The 19,328-nt window shown below is 34.6% G+C and overlaps 1 protein-coding gene across 1 annotated transcript in view; it reads right to left on the bottom strand.

Moving 5' to 3' along the window:
* Positions 1 to 701: 701 nt before the first annotated feature.
* The window catches only part of DCN (decorin), a 37,488-nt gene continuing 18,861 nt past the window's right edge, over positions 702 to 19,328 (bottom strand). Inside the window, exons 3-8 of the mRNA XM_064655470.1 lie at positions 17,442 to 17,554; positions 7,421 to 7,634; positions 7,119 to 7,232; positions 5,849 to 5,942; positions 3,323 to 3,461; positions 702 to 2,196 (exon numbers count right to left, since the gene is read on the bottom strand). Of these exons, the coding sequence (XP_064511540.1) occupies positions 2,002 to 2,196; positions 3,323 to 3,461; positions 5,849 to 5,942; positions 7,119 to 7,232; positions 7,421 to 7,634; positions 17,442 to 17,554 (869 nt within the window). The 3' untranslated portion in view covers positions 702 to 2,001. The remainder of the gene's footprint in view (positions 2,197 to 3,322; positions 3,462 to 5,848; positions 5,943 to 7,118; positions 7,233 to 7,420; positions 7,635 to 17,441; positions 17,555 to 19,328) is intronic.

Below are 19,328 nucleotides of genomic sequence, written 5' to 3'. Positions count from 1 at the left end.
ATGGAGAAATGGAAAGCTTGTGAATATGTTTATATGAAGCTTTAAGTAACATGTAATTGTTTTTATTTGTTGTGTGAATCTCTTCTGTAAATTGTATCTGTATCTGCTAATTTGAACCAGGTACATGCAAACCCTGTACTTACAATACCTTTGTTCTCTCTTGAAATGCCAGTGTGCAGTTTTCTGCATGAAGTCTCTGTCTTCACAATAGCAACTATCCAACCAAGAACCAGAAGGGAAAAAACTCTAATTGATGACTTTCTGGAGGGTTTTCCTTTCAGTGACAGAAAGATATTATGTACCATTTATTATATTTAAAAATAACACTCTGAAAATGTGAAACCCAGAAGAAAAAAACAGAGGTAAGTGGGAGAAATCATTGGCTATTATATGCAGAAGATAGCTAGCAAGAGTGCAAATATACTTTTTGAGTGTAATGGCTTTAGTGAGTCATAATTGTTTCCAATTATTTACTATTGAATAAATGACAGCTATAAAAAGGCTATATTTGTTTTCTACAAAAAAAAAATAAATATGAGGTTTACACATGGAAAAAGTTCCTTGAGGCAAAAGATTTTCACACAACTTGCTTTTACTTTAGCTATCACCATGCTGAAGATGTTCAGTTTTCAAGACTTAATTTAGGTTCTGACACACTGTGTTATGCTATCAAAACAAAATGAAAGACAAACACTTTGGAGTTTGCCTGTATTACATTATTCTTTAATATAAATGACATAGAAGTTTTACAAATTAAAGAGATTGACCTTGGAGTATTAAGAGACTGCAGAAGATTCTTTCCAGGTGATGTTTTTGTTGAGTATAGGTTTAGCTTTGTAGATTGACAGTAGGAATGTGCAGCCTACCTTTGATGTGCTTGCTACTCATTGATATGGGTTGAAGAATCCCAATTTAAAGAGGGCTCAAAATCACTCTAAATAGATACTTCTACAAATGGTGTCCCAGCAATGTCCATATTTGCACTTATTTCACTTCATATATTTCTATACTTATGATTTGGCTTACAATCTAAATTCCACGAATTCGTCAGATGGAGGATCCTGCGTATGTCTACTTAACAATTAAAAACTTTGTTTAAACAACAAAACCGGTAAAGGATGCTGAAAAATGTACAATGCAGAACAAGTGAACAGTGAATTGCTATTTTTTTTTTGTTGTAGATACATACATGGATTGATATCAATTACTAAACCCTTATACCATACTCTGCAAGGCAGTAAAGTCATTAAAACTGCTCTTGTGACTAAGGTGAGAGGGATTTGCACTACAGAAATTTAGTCATCGAGCTCCAGGTATAGATTACACATTTTTTACTGCAGACTACTCAATACTTTGTTCAATAGAATGACGTTAGGCTAATTTTGAATAGGAGAATGGCAACCTTTAAAGAATTATGTATACAATAAGAATTTTTTTATTTTTCCGAAAATAATGATATTAGCAACCACTTTATTTGCCTCTGCTAAATAGATACATTCAGAATTATCTTAGAGTTATAGTGGATATTTTTAAACCTCCAGGGCTTGAAATAAATTTAAAGGAGGTAACTCTCACCTTCTCAAGTCTCAAGATGATTTGAGAGTCTTTTTTCCTCTACTATTTTTGTGTGTGTGTGGCTATAAAAATAACCTCACTCACTATTTTTTTTCTATATCATAGCTTAACAAATATTTACTCCAAATCTCATATACAGTGGAATCTGAAAACCTGCAGCATTCAGTGAACTGAAAAATGCCACAGAAAGCATGCTGGAAAAGAAGGTTGAAATAAGTCAGTTTAAAGCACAGTTGACAATTCTCTTTGATGTTATGCTTGCTCTTGTACATCTGTAATGTTTCATTTATTCTACATCAATGAATCATCTCCACTTTAAAGTGAAGTTTCTGGTATTTGGCATTAATTGTTAGCAACGATTTTTTGAACAGGCCTGTAACAAGAGATACTTCAGCTGAAACACAACCGAACCCCATCTTTAGACACCTATTTGTAATTTCCGATCTGTACTGCAGAGCGTTCATGGATACATCGGAAAGCAGAGGGCTGGATTTCCCAGTACTGCACGGGATTGCTGAAAAGACTCACACCAGAATAGCTAGCCTTTTTGGTGTTGTAGCCAAGGGGGCAAAAGTCGTTGATACCAATGGAAGCAATTTTGTTGTTGTGAAGATAGACCACCTGAAAAGCATGGAAGTACAGAAGTGAGAAATAGAGCTATTGTAAAAATAAGATAAATTATTTAATATCATTTATCAAAATATATTATTTGATATCATTTATTAAATGCTTGCTATGTTTTTTGCAACATTATACAGAATAACAGCATATCTTTTTTCCCAAACGCATCCTTGATTCAGCTTACCTTTTGAAATACCTGCAGTACACTCAACACAATAATTTCTACAAAAAGCGCAGAAACTGTGCAAGGCAATCTAATAACATTACCATCATTTGGTAAGGGTAACCAAATAGGCAGTCAAAGATGTGTAATTATTAATAAAGTGCTGTGGCTCAGAAGCATGTGCTGTATATAGAGAATGCATTTGATGCTAATTAGTTTCTCTCCAGCTGTAATGCTTTCACTCTCATGAGAGCAACAGTACAGGACTCAAAGCCAAAGTAGTCACTAACTAATGATTTAAAATAGGTGATGAATATTAGTTTGCTCCTGAGTCATAATTTCTGATTAATTTTCCCAAGCTACACACAAAGGGTGATTTACATTTGGGAGTCTTCATTCTTTGGGAGGTTTCTTTCCTGTAAAATCTTAGTCCAGGTGAAGATTTTAGTTGCTTCCAAGAGGCCATATTTCTAGATATCCAGCCACAAGGACCCTAAAAATACTGCTGAAGTGAAATGCCTATTGTATCTCTTTGCCCTCCTGAAGGCACAGCTTTGTGAGATAACAAAGGAAAGGTTTTTGGGAAAGGTTGCAAAATGTCACTGAGTAGAAATGAAAAAAAAAAACCAGCAGAAGAAATGTTCTTTGAAAGTATTTTTTGAGTAAAGAGGAAATCAAAGCGCACAAAATATCTCATATTTGTTGTGGTCCCTAAGACACACAGAGACAAAAAGTGTACACCTCCAGATCTATATACCTCCATAACCACTTCCACAAAAATCATAATAAGAGTTTTCCTGTTGTATGAAACCTTTCCACAACAATTCAAGAGTTTATGAAACTTGCATCAAGTTACCTTTTGCACAAATACTGTGTATGTTTCTGTTCAATACTGAATAAACACACAAATACCATTTGGAATCTTTCAACTATTGCTCTCTGAGGCAATATGATAAACTTTACCTGGATATATTTGTGATCACCCAGTCCACCGGGTACTCTGACAAGTTCATTGTTGTTCAAATGGAGCTCTCTCAGATGAGGTACATTGTTAAGAGAGCCATTCTCAACTGAAGAAATACTGTTGAAACTGAGACCCAATCTAGAAAATAAAAACAAACAAAAACAATAAAACAAAACAAACAAACAAACAACCCTCCCCCACAACAAATCAACAATAAAAACATGTTAAACTTGCCATCATAACCATCTTCGAGTTGATTCCTTCTCTACATTACTGTTGTAGAAGAGACCAGACTAATTTTCAGAATTATGTCTGAGCTAGTCACCATGGAGTTTAAAGAAATATATTCAAATAAGTTTGGCATCTGATGTGAGCAATCATAATTATCATTATAACATTCAACTTTTGCTTATGGTACTGCATACTCTCTGAAAGGCCTTTGAAAGACTCGAGTAATTTTACAAGGAAAATAAACAAACAAAAGGGACAAATATTAGCCATCTACTAGAACTCAAGAACTCAAAAGAGAATGAGCAGTAGACCTACACCAAGCTCTTTCATGGAACATTTTACAGTTTAAAATACTTTAACACAGTCAGAAAAAATGTCCTGTTTCTCAAAGTTTAACTGTGCTTTAGGGTGCCTATTAGACTGTTGAGCTTGAGTTGACATGATCCAGGTTATCTGATCCTGTCCTAATATCTCTAAAGACTTAGAAGTGTAAATTAAAGCTGGTTTTGGTAGCTTGTTTCTGTGGCACAATGGTCATGCTGCCCTTAGATCATCCCATATGGTCTCCTGGAGCTCTCCCGTAGTTCCCTCCTTTCTTCATCAGTCTTCTCTGTTACGTCCAATCCTTGTTGCTCCTTGTTCACCAATCTGTATTCTGCCTTACCTCTCAACTTTGCAAAAGAGAACTTCTGATTGTGCTCGGGTTACTTGCTTAAGAACAGAGCAGAGAGTGGTTTATGACTTGGTGCCTGCTCTGAGCAGCTCCACATATCTACACCATGATCAACAGAAAATCTTGTTTCTCCTTACAGAACAGCCACAATAGAAGCAGCCCAAGGTTAGACATTTTTATATTGGCACTTGCTCTGTAAAACTTTATGTCTTCAGATGGACTTTCAACAATTTTGTCCATGTGATGCTGCCTGTAGTGTTATCCAAGTATGAATGTGAAAGAGCAGAAAAACTGTCATCTGCAGGACAACTCACACACCCCACAACCCACACCTCCAATAAAGTAAATTACTCTCTACCTGAGTAGTTATCATACTGTTTTGATTCTGGAAGTTTTCTTTATAGTTTCTCTGAAGAATGTTACATTCTATACTAAACCTCTGTTATAAACAATAAGTGCCTCATAGTCCTCTATCCCATAATTATGGTATTTTTATTTTTTTTCATTGAAATAAAGGAACAGACATTTTTTGAGCAGAGATAAGTCTGTGATCAAATATGAAGATAAAACTAAAATGAAATATCTTATTTTATAAGCTCTAGAAAATTGCTCTAAGCTTTATCATTTGGAATTGTCAGATCTAAAATATGTGTTACTGTATACTTCATTGCATTAAATTGCTGTCCAAGCCACTATAAACAGTGGTAAACTTAACTCCTATATCTAAAAAATCTCTATTTGATTTCTAGTTTTCATCTTCATTTTGACAAGCAGAATGGTTAAGATGAAGATCCATGAATTAGATCCAGTAATTTGACTAACGGTCTGATTAATAGTCTTCTTGATCAAATAAATTGTTTTTATACTAAAGTTTTAAAGTATTATATCATCAAAATAAGTTGTAATAATGGCCCATTTTACTCTGTTAGCATATTTTGTGATGTGAACAAATTCACAAATAATTCCATATAACTAATCTTTGGGAATTCTCCTTACATTTTCCTACAGTTAGAGAAACTAATTCAGCAACATATTCACAGATTAGCAGATTAAAATCAATCTTACAGTGACACTTTTTCATTTTTTTTTTTTAATCATGTTTCTGGACCCATTGGAGACTTGCCTTTCTTGAGAAGCAAAGAAACCACTGTTGAAAGCAGTTTTGGTTCACATGTGCTTTTTTCATCAGTTTCCAGGGCAAATTGTATGACCAAGAAAACTGCATAAACCAAAGATGGACATAAAATTAAAGAAATATGATATAATCTAAAAAAAAAATCTAATTTTTCCCTTTATCTATTTGCTTTTTTTGTTTGTTTGTTTTTTGGTTTTTGTTTGTTGTTGTTGTTTGTTTGTTTTCTTTGTTTGTTTTTTGGTTTTTTTTCTAAATCAAATAAACAGTTGTCTTGGACATACATCACTCATAGTTGAAAACAGATGGAAAGTTAGAAAAAAAAGTTGTTGGTGTATTTTTTAAATCAGTACACAAATCCTTAGAAGCTTTTCCTGCATCATTGCTGATAAAGCTCATGAAGCCCAGACTGATGTTCTCTAATTGTGAGTGTATGACAATTACAATTTCAACTAATATTTTATGTGAACAGATGAAACTAATTCATACTTTGCCAAGTTGGTGAGTCCAGACAGACTTTCAGCATCAATTTTGCTGATTTTGTTGCCATCAAGATGAAGTTCAGTAAGGGATGGGGGAAGGCCTGAAAACGAGAACATCATCAAATTGCTTTTGATTATACTGGATTATTATCATTTAAAAAAAGACTTGCATTTTTAACTTTTACAGTTAAAAAAAGACTTTTAATAACATGCTCAAGAACAATTCATGAATGAAACAAAGAACTTTCACAATCAGAAAAAATTAAAACAGCTAGTAACAATTTATTTAGCATGAAATAAGGCCAAGCTCCTAAGGTCATTACAGAACAGTTAACTCTTGAAAAATACTTCTTGAAATTCTTCCCAGATATGATTTCTAGCCTTCATGATTGTGTAAATGGGACATGCATAACAGTGCAAGAGAAAGAATTTTCATTTTAGCCAGAGTATCCACATACATAAATGTACTAACATTTAGCACCTAGGTATTTAACAAGTAACAGCAGTAGAAAATGCAATTGTAAGGATGAGGTAAAATAATTTTAATTTTTTTTTTTTTTAGTTAGGGTACATACTAATTTACAGATTCTGTTTATCAGGGAAAAAAAAGGAAACATATTTTACCTATCCAAGGACCCTCAAAGGAACATCCAAAACAGATGTGGGAAGAAAAAAATAACAACCAGTTTAAACTTTCAAAAAGTTTTCAGCCATTCTAAAATGATCAGTTGGCTGAAATTTGTTCTGGATTACACCATTCTGGTTTGTTTGTTTTATTTTTAATAAATCACAATGAAGTTGTTTATGTCATAGCAATTTGCAATTAAGCACTTTTAGAAATAGCAAAGGTTGCTATTTTGTATAGGGGAAGTATTTTTGGCTTCAAACCCACAGACTTGTGGAGGGCTGATTTTATGCTTTTAGAATTTCAGGTAGTTCTACATGAGTTCATATCTGCTTAATGTTAATCAGGTTCAACAACCAGGGTTGGAGGTTAAAAACATTCTTCCACTTTATATTTCAGCTACGGGACAAGAAAAGCCAAATAACATAAAATGGCTTACTTTTTACAGTACACCTCTCGTGGAGCTTCTCATAACAGAGAGACAAAATTTTCCAAACTATTAAGTAGAGTCAACTGATCAAAAAACATAGTCAAGTAATAAATACTGTAAGGACTGGCTCAAAAAGCTTCTACAACATTTTTTTCCCCAACTGACTGGAAGTCACTATATTATACCTGTGCAAATCTCTGAAATATTAATTGAATTTCTTACCTTTTGGGATGCTAGTAATGTTGGTGTCCGCAATACGGATGTAGGAGAGCCTCTTCATCCCCTGAAAAGCTCCATTTTCAATGCCTGAACTCTTGATTGGATTGGTGCCTAGTTCTGCCAACAAAACATGGTCATGAGCTGTGATGCAGTGTAGGTACCTATATTCTTCCAGTCAAAACTAATTTGGATGTACTATTTATTGGAGCGTCTCTTGGCTTTCTACATGAAATCACTGATTGAACTAAAAACAATATCTTTGAAAAATACTGAGTTGCTTTTGTTATAATTTCTCATGATCATACCTAAGACAATCACTTGATTCAGTCCATTAAAGACAGTTTTCCTCAGCTTGGAGATCTCATTCTCATGAGCCCGTATCTCCTGAAGAGACTTCGGCATATTTTCTGGGAGTTCCTTCAGGTTGTTCTTAGACAGGTATAGTCTTTCCAGTTTCTTCAGAGGAGCAAAAGCTAATGGGCTTATTTTGCTGATTTTGTTGTTAACAAGGATCAATGCCTGTGGAGGAATAATGAAGGAGATCTCAGATGATCGCAAGGGAAATTACTTTAGGAATGAAGCATTTAAAAATTCATATTATTTTCTAGAGCCTTTTGGCCAATTTAGTGAGCTGAAGAAAATGCAATGCAGTATTAAAGAAAAGAGATTATAATCTTTTGAAACAGTGAAAGATAAAAAGTCCTACAGAACAAATGCAAGTGTTGTTTCATTGCTGAGACCATATGCAGCTTCTGTTAGCATCCATAATTTATGCCCACAAATAAGTACAACCTTTCCATTTGAAAGTTGTAATGAACAAGACAGTCACAAAAGATCCAAATATCATCATTTTTGTTTGGGTTTTTTTCTCATTTTGTTTATTCTGAGGGAATTTTTATGCCTTGCCCATCATCACACAACCATTCTAACCAGTTTCTCCTGAATAAGAAATTCTATGACTCAATGCAGTGAAGGCACAGCCCAGCTTAATAAAAATATACATAGCATCACCTCTTTCCTCTCAGTCTTATGACTGTGCTTAATAGATTTCTATCTGATAACAGCCTCATTTTTTGCAGAGATATATAAGCTTTTTTTTTTTTTGTTAGAGTAACTTTGTATGGAAGGGGAAAAATCTGAGGCATCATACTCCAAGTCCTGCAGTTAGGGATCATGTACCATACCCACTTTGCCTTCCATGTAGGTGCCTGATCTAGTTCTCACCACTGTGATATCTAGACTCCAGGTAACTCCAAGCAAGTGAGCTCTCTATACAGCTGAGGGACAAAGGCCTCCATGAAAGCTCTGTTACTTGTAATAGGTGGCTCCATATGCCTCTGAAATTTTACATTATTGCTGAGTCTCTTATTGATTAATCAACCATGACACAAAAAGGGAGGAGAAAGTCCCATTACTGTCAGAACATAACACATATTATGGAAAGTATTTGATATGATACATACTTGAATGAAACTTATCATTTCATCTGTTTGCTATCTACGTTTGCTATCTTACAGTGCTGCATGTTAGTTGCAGTGAATTAGGTAGAATGGGCCATGTAAACATAGATATAATATCTGCCTTTATTTATTACTAGGCAATAGATACAGAGCATCTTTTTTCACTTCCTCCATTACGCTAATTTCAGATACAGAAGAAAAAAGTTGCTGTGTATACTATAGTTAACGTTCAGAGCATTTTAATACACTTTCAATATTTTCAGAATTACAATTTAGTCTGTTTCTTGGAGGAAAATGGAGCATTCAACTCATTCCACAGTCAGTTAATTATTAAAACAGTGGCAAGTCTGTAAGCATCTGTGACAGCACCTCTCTCTCATGTAACTGAAAGAGAAGTGAGAAGATAGTTTTAAATGGTGCCTGATGTGTAGTTTTCCCCTAATGTACTCCTCTTGCAGATCATCCTGAGCAAAGCAAGCAGTGTGTTCTGTACATGGTTTCATTGAGTACACGTAAAACTGAACATATCTCATTTTAATTTTATATGTTAGCTAGAAATAACACATATGCAAGGGGAGGTAGAAGAGGTCACTCATAGCTCAGTAGAGTATTTCCCTAACAATAAGCCTCTCCCAAAATAAGTATGTTGATCAGTGGAAGCCATGGCCCTTACTCTCTTTTATTTGAGACTGAGCTATAAGAACTGACATGAGAACATATAGGGTACTCATCAGGTGTGATTTCTTGATTCATCATTGCCAGAATTATGATACAGATGTAGATTCTGCCCACAATGAAATGCAGCTACCTGTACAGTATTAGGATACGGCAAACATCCCAGTTATTGAAAAGTGGTACAGTTTGAATTATACAGATTAATCTCTTACATTGTTTTTATTGCAATAATTGAATGTTCTACTGCTAATTACATTCTTCTTTATTTTTCTTAATTTCATAACGGATTTCTTTTCCATAGATCTCTAAGTCTACATTTAATGAATTTGGACTCATCTGATGAGCACTTGAAATTTTTATCCTGCATCTTGCTTGGTACTGCTTCGTAATTTATTTCAGCTAAAAGCTGCCTTACCTTTCTTCTTTCTTTTTTCTTTGATTTAACTTTGTTATCTTTTAGATAAAAATCTTTGGGCTGTGATTATCACAACAGATAATCTAGTGTGAAATATTTCTTGATGGAAACAGGTGGGTATACATTCAGCTAGGCACTGCAATGTAAATATTCTCTTGAGTAGTTATGTTAAGAGGATGTTATATCTTTTTAGAGCAGAACTGATAGCCTTGACCAAACCCAGAAGTTGTCTAGGTACCTAGGATTAATTTGTTCTGCTTTGCCAATTCTTTCTCCTGAATATGTTAATGGTATCTCGGGGAAACACACAGAACTGTTGTTGTTTTATTCAAACACTGAGAAAGTCTCTCAGAAATGATGGAGTCTATCAAAAGCACATTTAAAAATACTAATTTATAAGTGGGAACATGTGTATGGTAGTATAAGGTGGGAAGGTATCATAAGTCAAAGTTTTCAACTTTTTTGTACCAGAATATCATTTCCCACTTAGACCCTCCTCTGCAAATCCTTGCTCCCAGTATTTTAAAACCTGCATTATTTTTCCACATTGTTGTGCAGCTGCAAAGAAATCAAAATAAACCACACTAGAGTTTACAAGAAAAGTTTTACTATCTCCCAGAGCAACAACAAATGATGAAGACAACACACCCGGCAAGTCATAGCCCTGGATTCCCTTCCCACTTCACAATAACTCTATTATATGCAAGACTTAAAGAACTATGTTATTAGGCTTGGAGAAATGCTGTTTACTTTCCTCAGAATGTGTCCCGTATGGTTTGCATGCAACAAAAGCTAAACCAAATCAAAATAAAATAAAATTAAAAACTCAGGGGATTTTAGAGGTCAATGAAAACAGGAACTAGGGGAGGAAAAACCTAGGGAAAACATCTGCAGGCGGTGTTCCTGAGCAATGGATCTTAGGCAAAAACGGGTCATGTGGACTAGCTATCCTGAATAAGGACCAGATGGCATGATGGGACATTCTATGCATCCTGTCAAAGAACATAACAAAAATTTTGTACACAGCAAGGAGTAATTGGAGAGGAAAATAAGGGTAAATCTGAAAGTGCTCAAAATGCTGGACCCCTTGGTCACAGACATCACTTGCAATGCAGCTGGTATGAAATGATTTGGCAGAAATCTGACAGCCTAGAACAGAGAGTCACAAGAAATTACACTTTTATTTGAAAATCTACCTTCTTCCACACTTCTGCTTTTAGTGGAGGAAAAAATATTTAATTTAAAATAAATGTACTAAAAAAAAGAAAAAGAAGCACATCAACAATTCACAATAAAAAACGCTGAGCATACCAAAGTACAGCTTTCAACATGACCTGATACGGATGCAAAGATACATAGCCATGGGTAAAGAGACAAGAAAAAAAGAGAAAATAAAAAAGGTATAAATACATCAAATATTAATATATTACTTAGCCAGGCTTAGAAGGTTCAGAGCAATTCCCCATGGATAAGAAAACCTTAACTTCCATCTTCATTTTCCTGAGATAAAGCCTTTTTCCTTTGTCATAACATCGGATGTAAACATTGTGCAGTAAACACTAACATTTTTATAATATTGCACCACATTAGCATAACCTGCAGTTAAAGTGGTGTTCAGAGAGGAAAAAGATCCAAGCTTTGCTCTGAAGATGACTTTCTTTTTAGTGAAACACCTCTGGTACTTCTGTAGTCAGGAAAAAAAGAAAAATCACTGTGTGACAGGAATAGATGCTGGCTATGTTGAAGTCAGTGGGAGTCTGGCTGTTTAGCTGCCTCTGACATGATTTCTACCTCAAATATTTATTTCCAAAACAAAAAGGGGGATTCACAATTCAGGAAAATTTTGGAACCCTTATTGGCATGCTTTTGTCAAAATATACACTGACAAACTGCAGAGGGAGCATGCGGTAGTCATGTAGGAAGTAGCATAGGGTTTTTCTTCTCGAGGTTACTAAAACTTACAGTTTTTGACCTGTCTAGGAGTGGAGAGCAGGGGATTTAATTTTTTTTTTTTTGGTGTGTAATTTCATTATATTAGAATCTCAGGAGATTGTTCTGAGGGGTTTTAATCCCCCTTCATCTTAATTTAGAATAGTTTGAAGTGAGAGCCTTGCAGACATCAGAATTAAACTGTACAATTAGCAGCAAACTCTTATCAGCCGTACTATATAGTGAAACACCTGTTTTGCCAGCTGGGGACAGTACTCTTACCTAACCTATCAGTTTTTTAATGATGTATCCTTGAGGGTTTAAACTGAAAACTCAATCCACTTACCCAATGGAATGTCTTTAATTTCCTGGGTTATGTGTTACATTTTTTCCTAGTTTTTATTACAGTTCTGCTAGGAACAGTTATGTCTTAAGAACTTTAAGCCCAGGAGCTAGACATCTACATAAAAACAATAATAAAATTCATCCCTTTTGTTTGCCTTATGTTTTCAGTTTTTAAGTCATACTCATAACCTGGACATATAGTCAAGGTTTTCTGCCAAATTATTAGGGGCATATGTACACTTAGGGAAAAAACAAACTAAATAACACAAACAAAACCAAACAAAAATAACCCAGAACTTGACATTCTTCTCTAATTGTCCAAACCCAGGATCAAGAGGACAAAGCTAAAAAAGACAAGGAAAAAGGGATGACATAGAAGCAATAGGGAAGAGATGAATGAACTGTGAAGAAAGAAGATGACAAGGCCCTGAAACAACAACCTGACAGTACAGAAGCCTGTGCAAAGTAGTTTGATCACATACACAGTAACTTGTTGAATAATCTCACAAAGCCAATGAGCCTGCTGCAGATCTAGTTTGCCTGGCCTTTGAGCTCTGACTGGTAACTCTCGTGCAACATGACTTGCACAGATGATGAGGGAGCAGCTGGCTCTACATTTCCCTTTTCCTTTCAACCCCATCCTTGTCTACTATGACAAGCATTTTTGTAATTAATTAAATTTATCACAATTGACTTGATTACTTTATTGTTGTATTCTATAAAAAAATTAATTTTTTTCATAAACTTGGTATGCTGACTCTTCCCAGAATTTTAAGGGCCTAAAAGATCTTCTGTCCTGTTTTTTTCATAACATGAGAAGATCTTTACCTGCTGCACAGGAAAAACGTTTTGTGTGCATGTGGTATGTTGCATGCTTGTTTCAGTGGAAAATCTCATCGTGTGTTAAGGATAACGCAAAGGAGAGTCTGAGGAAATGAAAACTCTCTAAGGGAGTACTGTATTTCAGAAAGATTAACTTTTTTTTCCCCTCAGAATATTTTTTAGAAACCTACAGCTGCACCAACTGGGAGGGAAAAAAAGTAAACTTTAAATATATATCTGTCAGTCCTGCTAAGAATGTCTGCCATCAATAATAGGAGGAGCTGAGTTCAGAGGTAGAACCTGGACAGAGATATCTGTCCTTGTGTTTTTCACGGTATGACAGTAATTAATGATTCTTCATTCTGTGATTTACTGAGTATTGTGTTTACCTAACTTCTCTTTATGCCTGGGAAAAGGGAGCTGAACCTGTAATTATTCGTCAGAAGACTGGATTATTCCATTTTTTTTTTTATCTGTTAGGAGCTTTTCTATATCCCTGGAAGATGTCCTTAGACTTTTCTTCAGTTAAATAGTTTATTTATTTATTTATTTATTTATCTATTTAAAGAAAAGTTTAAAGTTCAAAAAGTTTAAAGTTTTTTTTTAAGAAAAAGATGTCATGAAACTTTTCTAATACGATACATTATTTTTCCACTTGCTATTACTACAAAGAATGTTTCATTTTCTTTGCCCATATGTTTAGTGCTGATAATCCTTAAGTGTGGATATGGCTGCAACCTTAAGTTCCAAGCTTAAATCTTTGGTCTTTTCCTTCAGTTTAAATAAAACTGATTTTAGCACTGTTGTATGTTCCACCATGGCTTTGCATACTTCTGCAAGCTTCAATTAAGTAATGCTCTATTTGATTTCAGGCCAATAGTACATTGATCTTCTTTCACTATACTAACACTGTGCCATTGAAAAATTCCTGTTGGAAAAGCATGCAGTCACTATTCTGCTGTTTGTGCTCTTCTTATAGTGATCTAATACGCAGTAGTTTCTTTTACCTCCTTTTCCAAGTGCCAGGCATTATGCTGGTTTGCTTTGGTTTTGCCACACAGCAGGCAACTCCATGTGTTGTTTGTGTAGACTCCTCCTCTACTCTGCATGAGGGCTTACTCATGTAGTATTTTGGATTCTTTACTGTGTCCATGGGGTCAAAGTACTGAACTTTATCCAGAAATGTCAGCCTGCCTGGAAAATTCCGACAGTTTCATAGAAATAGAAGACTTTTTTCCTGGCTTTTCCAATAGCGTCTGTTTGATTTTTTGCCACAGGTCTAAGTTATAAGCAAGTTTTTTACATAACATAAGTCAGCTCTCTGAAACCACAAAACTCAGTCCTCCACCCTTAAAAAAGACTCAAGTCCCCTGGTTAAAAAAAAATAAAATCTTGTCTGTCAATTTTAAAATGAGTAAAGTCTCACTGAGTTTTTTTAGTAAAACATTAATAATTTAGCCACTTTTTCCTGGATAATTTAAAACTATAAAAATATGAAGCATAACTCTTGACTCTGATGTTTCCTGGCAGGAATCCATTATTTGCAGGTAAATATTCCCTTAGTTGTATCCTTTTCTAATTGCTTGTCTTATTTCCACAGCTGCAAATTTTAGCTGCTCTTTTATCTACTTAGGAAAATTTTCAATACAAAGAATATTTTTGTAGGTTCTAATTTCTCTTTCATCTCATTGCTGTGTACCCTACAGAGCAGAAGCAGCTACATTTGTGCTGAAAGAGAATCCTTGGGCCAGTTATAGGCAAATCCTTTCTTTTCTTGTTAATTATTCTGGAGTTTAGTACTAGTTGAATCTTAGGTTCAACCCAACTTGCTCATGAAAATCTCTTCTAAAACTATTACAGCTGAGGTTTTTGATATCTATAGGTATTAAGAAGGTATTTAAAAGGATTATTCAAAAGGAATAAACTGTGTATACTGTCCATTTTGGAGTTTAAGGAATTGTTCACTTAAGTGATCACTTCATGAAAAAGGTTAACTTCAGTTTCTGGGTTTAGATTTTGGAACAATAATACCAACAATTTTTGCAAATCTTCCTGTTTTAGTAGAATACAAGAAGGTTTAATAATAACTAAGAAATATCTCCTTAAAACAAAAGTTGCAATGGAGCTCTGCCAACAATGTTTTTGAGTTTTATTTCCTAAAAGCAACATTTCCCTTTCACTCTCACTCTGAAGAATATTTAAGTTAAAGTTGAGGAATGGGAATTGTTCCCAGCTATTGCACAGGAATATTCCTCCTGAGAGCAAAGATGGTGCCTAGTTACATAAATGTACCACATGACTAAATTATTTTGGGGAGGAGATCATAGAGTCACAGAATCATAGAATCATAGAAAGGTTTCGGTTGAAGGGAGATCTTGAGAAAATCATTATTTGTTCTTGAGTAAATTCAGGAAAATTGCTGTTTTGAAGGTTATTTGTTAAAAATTTTGTTAAAGTTGTCACTTTTCTGTATGATTTCCAGTCATCCCTAAGCATGTACTGGGTACCTTTAGGAGTAAGACAAACAAATAATGAAGAGTTACCTATTTATTTCATTATTAAATTGTATCTGTTGCAATAAAAGGAAAGAAAGAAAGAAAAAAAAGCAAAGAAAAAAGGAAAGAAAGGAAAGAAAGGAAAGAAAGGAAAGGAAGGAAAAAAGGAAGAAAGGAAGAAAGGAAGAAAGGAAGAAAGGAAGAAAGGAAGAAAGGAAGAAAGGAAGAAAGGAAGAAAGGAAGAAAGGAAGAAAGGAAGAAAGGAAGAAAGAAAGAAAGAAAGAAAGAAAGAAAGAAAGAAAGAAAGAAAGAAAGAAAGAAAGAAAGAAAGAAAGAAAGAAAGAAAGAAAGAAAGAAAAAGAAAGAAAGAAAGAAAGAAAGAAAGAAAGAAAGAAAGAAAGAAAGAAAGAAAGAAAGAAAAAGAAAATCCCTTAGAGTTAGCTTCAATGAGATAAAATAGTTCACAACGGCGTAACTCATGGCAGGATGTGTAACAGACTTGAGCTTAATGCCAAGTAGGTAGGAGTCAAAATCACTGGGAGCATTGATTTTCACCTGCAATACCATGCTCTGACTAATTCAATGCAATGTCTGAGGAAGGATTGCTAAAAGAGTTATTTCACTGATAAGACTTTTGTCTTTTTTAGCACCTTGCAGATAATCTTCACTGAAAACATAGAACTTCTTTCCAAGGTGGAAGAAAACAAAAAAAAATGGGAAGGAATTAAGGTGTCAAATCTGCTCAGTAGCTAAGGAGAGAAATTGAAAAAAAATCTGGGAAAAAGTCATCTCATTCTCAAACCTAGCCTGATGAAATGTGATGTAGAAGTAAGTTTTTTGTTGACTTTAGGGGTTATCTATGTAACTAGATCAAGTATAGACACCCATGCTAAAATTAGATGACATGAATGCCATCATGATTGAGTCACGCAGATCCCTTCTCTATGGACAGACTGGCACTGTATCTATTCCTAGAAATTTTTTAAAAATTATCTTCTTGATGTTGAATTGAAACAAAAATTTAAGAGGAACGTTGGAAGAAATTAAGAAGGTAAATGTTTGTAGGATTTTTTTTCCCAAGTATGAGTGGTTGAATGCAGATTCTGGTTGGAAACATTGCTAATTTGGTTGATGGTATTGGCACCAGCAATGGATAAAAATTGGGAATTAGCTTCCTGTTTGTGAAAGAATAGCATAGCATAGCATAGACTAGACTAGACTAGACTAGAATAGAATAGAATAAAAAGAGGCTGTGAAGAGCCAGGAAAGCAAAGCCAAATAATTTATTGTTTATAATAATAAATGATCAAATAGAGTAATGCACAGAATAAACAGTTGTTGAAATTCTGGAAAAATAATATTTTCAGACATATTCCTGAGTTAGGGTATTACTTTCAGAGACAGAGAAGTAATAGCCATTTTCTGATCTGTAAAGAAAAATATTTCAACAAAACTGAAGCAAGAGTATGAGGTATAAATTGTAAGATGCTGATAAAAATTACAGACAGGGAGGAGGACCTCAGACAGAGCAAAAGAAATTTAGAAAGAGAGGAAGGTAGTTGTCTGATGGAAACTTGGAAAAGAGGTGAACCAGAAAAAATGAAGCAGTCACAGAACCCAGGAAGGAAAATATTTCAGCAAAGGGCAAATCAGACAGCAGTGATGGAAGAGACTGGCAGGTAAAGGAGGATGAGAATGGAGCTTTGCTATGAGAATGCTGTTGCAAATAAACTATTTTACTGTAGTAATCTGGAAAAATTCTTGAGCTAAAATTAGTACAGAAAATCTGCTGACAAACACAGCACATACAAATCTCTGTGTGCTCAAAGGTGGGAGGGGAAGGAATAGAGTAATGAGAGGGAGGTGGCAGCGTTGAGATTGAAATAACCAAGTCACTGTCCCAAAGAGACTGAAAACACAAATAAATAGGCGAGAGAAATGATGATGGAGATCAGGAGACTGAATGGACACAAGATAGGTATGATGAGCTGAAGAAAGATGAAAAACTTCTGTTGTATGAAAAGAGAATTTGCAGGAGAGGAATGGGAAAGCAACTAAAAGGTTGGGCTGGTGGAGGAAGATCACAGAGTATTTCATCAGTTGTCCATTAAAATCACAGTACCAGGCCAAAACCACATTTTCTCCCCATTTTTGTTGACAAATGCCAGTTCATTTATAGACTTACGTGAAGATTCTTCAGGTTCTTGAAATCTCCTTCTCTAATTTCAGTGATTTTGTTGTTCTGTAAGTCCAGCAGAGTTGTGTCTGGAGGAAGGTCTTTTGGCACTTTTTCCAGACCTAAGGACAGTGAAAAGAATAGACAACTGACTTTGAAAGAAACTTTAAATAAGGGACAGTATTTTTCTTTGTAGCATTTTCCTTTCAGTAAACACCATTTCTAGAACTCATTTCCTGGAGAAGTTTATGAAGACTTATCTGAAAGTGTTTCTGTCTCCAGCCAGTCAAAGAGAGTTTTATTTTGCTAAGTTAACCAAAATTTATTTATTCACATTTCCATTATGCCTTTTCTGAGAATATATCTGAATTTTAGCTTGAAGAAAAAGATTTAGTTTGGGAAAATTATTTTTAACTCATTTAATTCCACTGAATTGTGTAAATAAAAATTTCATTTGGAAACAGATATGGTATTTATCAATTTCACTGTGCATTTTTGTGGACAGAGAATGTTTCCTGCTATTTAAGAGGTACTAGGCTTTTTGAAAGAGGTACAATAGTTAATTGTAATCATTTCTAGAAAAAATACTATTTGTTTGACAGTGAGTAAATTGTAGTACAGTCCGCCTTAAAAAAAAAACAATCTACCTCCTCCCTTTTCTTTGAACTGAAACTATGTCCAAGTTTTCTGGAGAACAAATCGTTTGGTTTCACTACAACTGCCAAAAGAACATCAGACAGTTTGAATTAAAGACTCTCTTTGGGACTATTTTCTGAATAGCTGATATGTAAGTCTGATGAAGTCATGGAAATGAAATTATTTAGTGTTAAATAACACTTGCTTTACCCAGCTTTCCTTTCATACTGTGACTTGGAATAAAGCAAATCTTTTATATTCATTCTGATTTACCACAAAATTAAAATGTTCTTTCCTAACTAGCCTTTTCTTTATATAACAGAATGTGAAATGATAAATGAATACTTGGTAGGAAAAATTTATAGACACTAATAAAGTCTCTATATGGGCATCTGGGCTTCTCTGGGTAAAACAGACTTTCTACAAGTAAAGGTTTTAACTAGTGTTCTTGAAGCTGTATTTGAACTCTTCTGGGAAAGATCTCTCTGCAAGTATTGCCAGTATCTACCCAGTATGATGGTGGACTGCATGATATTCTTCTCAGATGAAAGATCTATGCCTATATATATTATCTTTTTAAACCAGTATATTTTAATCTCAAACATGGAATTGCAAACATAGGGAGATATGCTTCCCACAGATAAGATATATTTTGCCCACAATGACTGTGCAGACTCCATCCATGGGCATACTCTAAAGTTGTCTAGACACAGCCCTAAGTAACCCCCCTAAGCAGGGGGTAGACTAGATGATCTCAAGAGTTGACATCTAAACTCAGAAATTCTGTCATTTTGTGATACTTCACATTCATCAAAAATGTGTTTTGATGCATAGAATGTAGGTTTCTCTGTCAAAGTCCTATATTAAGCAAAACACCTTCTCTTTCAATCCTTTTTTAGAATATATCTGTATATATGGTTGGCTCTTATTTGGAAGGATTAAGGCAAACCATGAAAAGAAGGAAATGTTTGGTACTGTATTCAATTTTTTCAATTTACATAAGGAGCACTATTCTGTATAGTTACTACTATAAAACTCTACCATAAACTGTAGAGAGGCACAATGATGTGTACTGAAGCTTTTACTACAATTAATGATGTGCTAAGAATTCATTATAGATTTGGCCATATTCTTAAAAATATCTGCATGCAGATGAGGCCTCCAATTTGTCTTTTGGCACCTTGTCGGAATCTTCCAAAGTGCTGAACATGTCAGAGATCCCATTGTGTCTGCTAATGCTATTTTTTGCTTAGCAAATTA

This window comes from Pseudopipra pipra, chromosome 5 (assembly GCF_036250125.1).
Source record: "Pseudopipra pipra isolate bDixPip1 chromosome 5, bDixPip1.hap1, whole genome shotgun sequence".
NCBI lineage: Eukaryota > Metazoa > Chordata > Aves > Passeriformes > Pipridae > Pseudopipra > Pseudopipra pipra.
The sequence above is the reverse complement of the archived record's forward strand: the minus strand, read 5'-3'. Positions and strand labels throughout refer to the sequence as shown.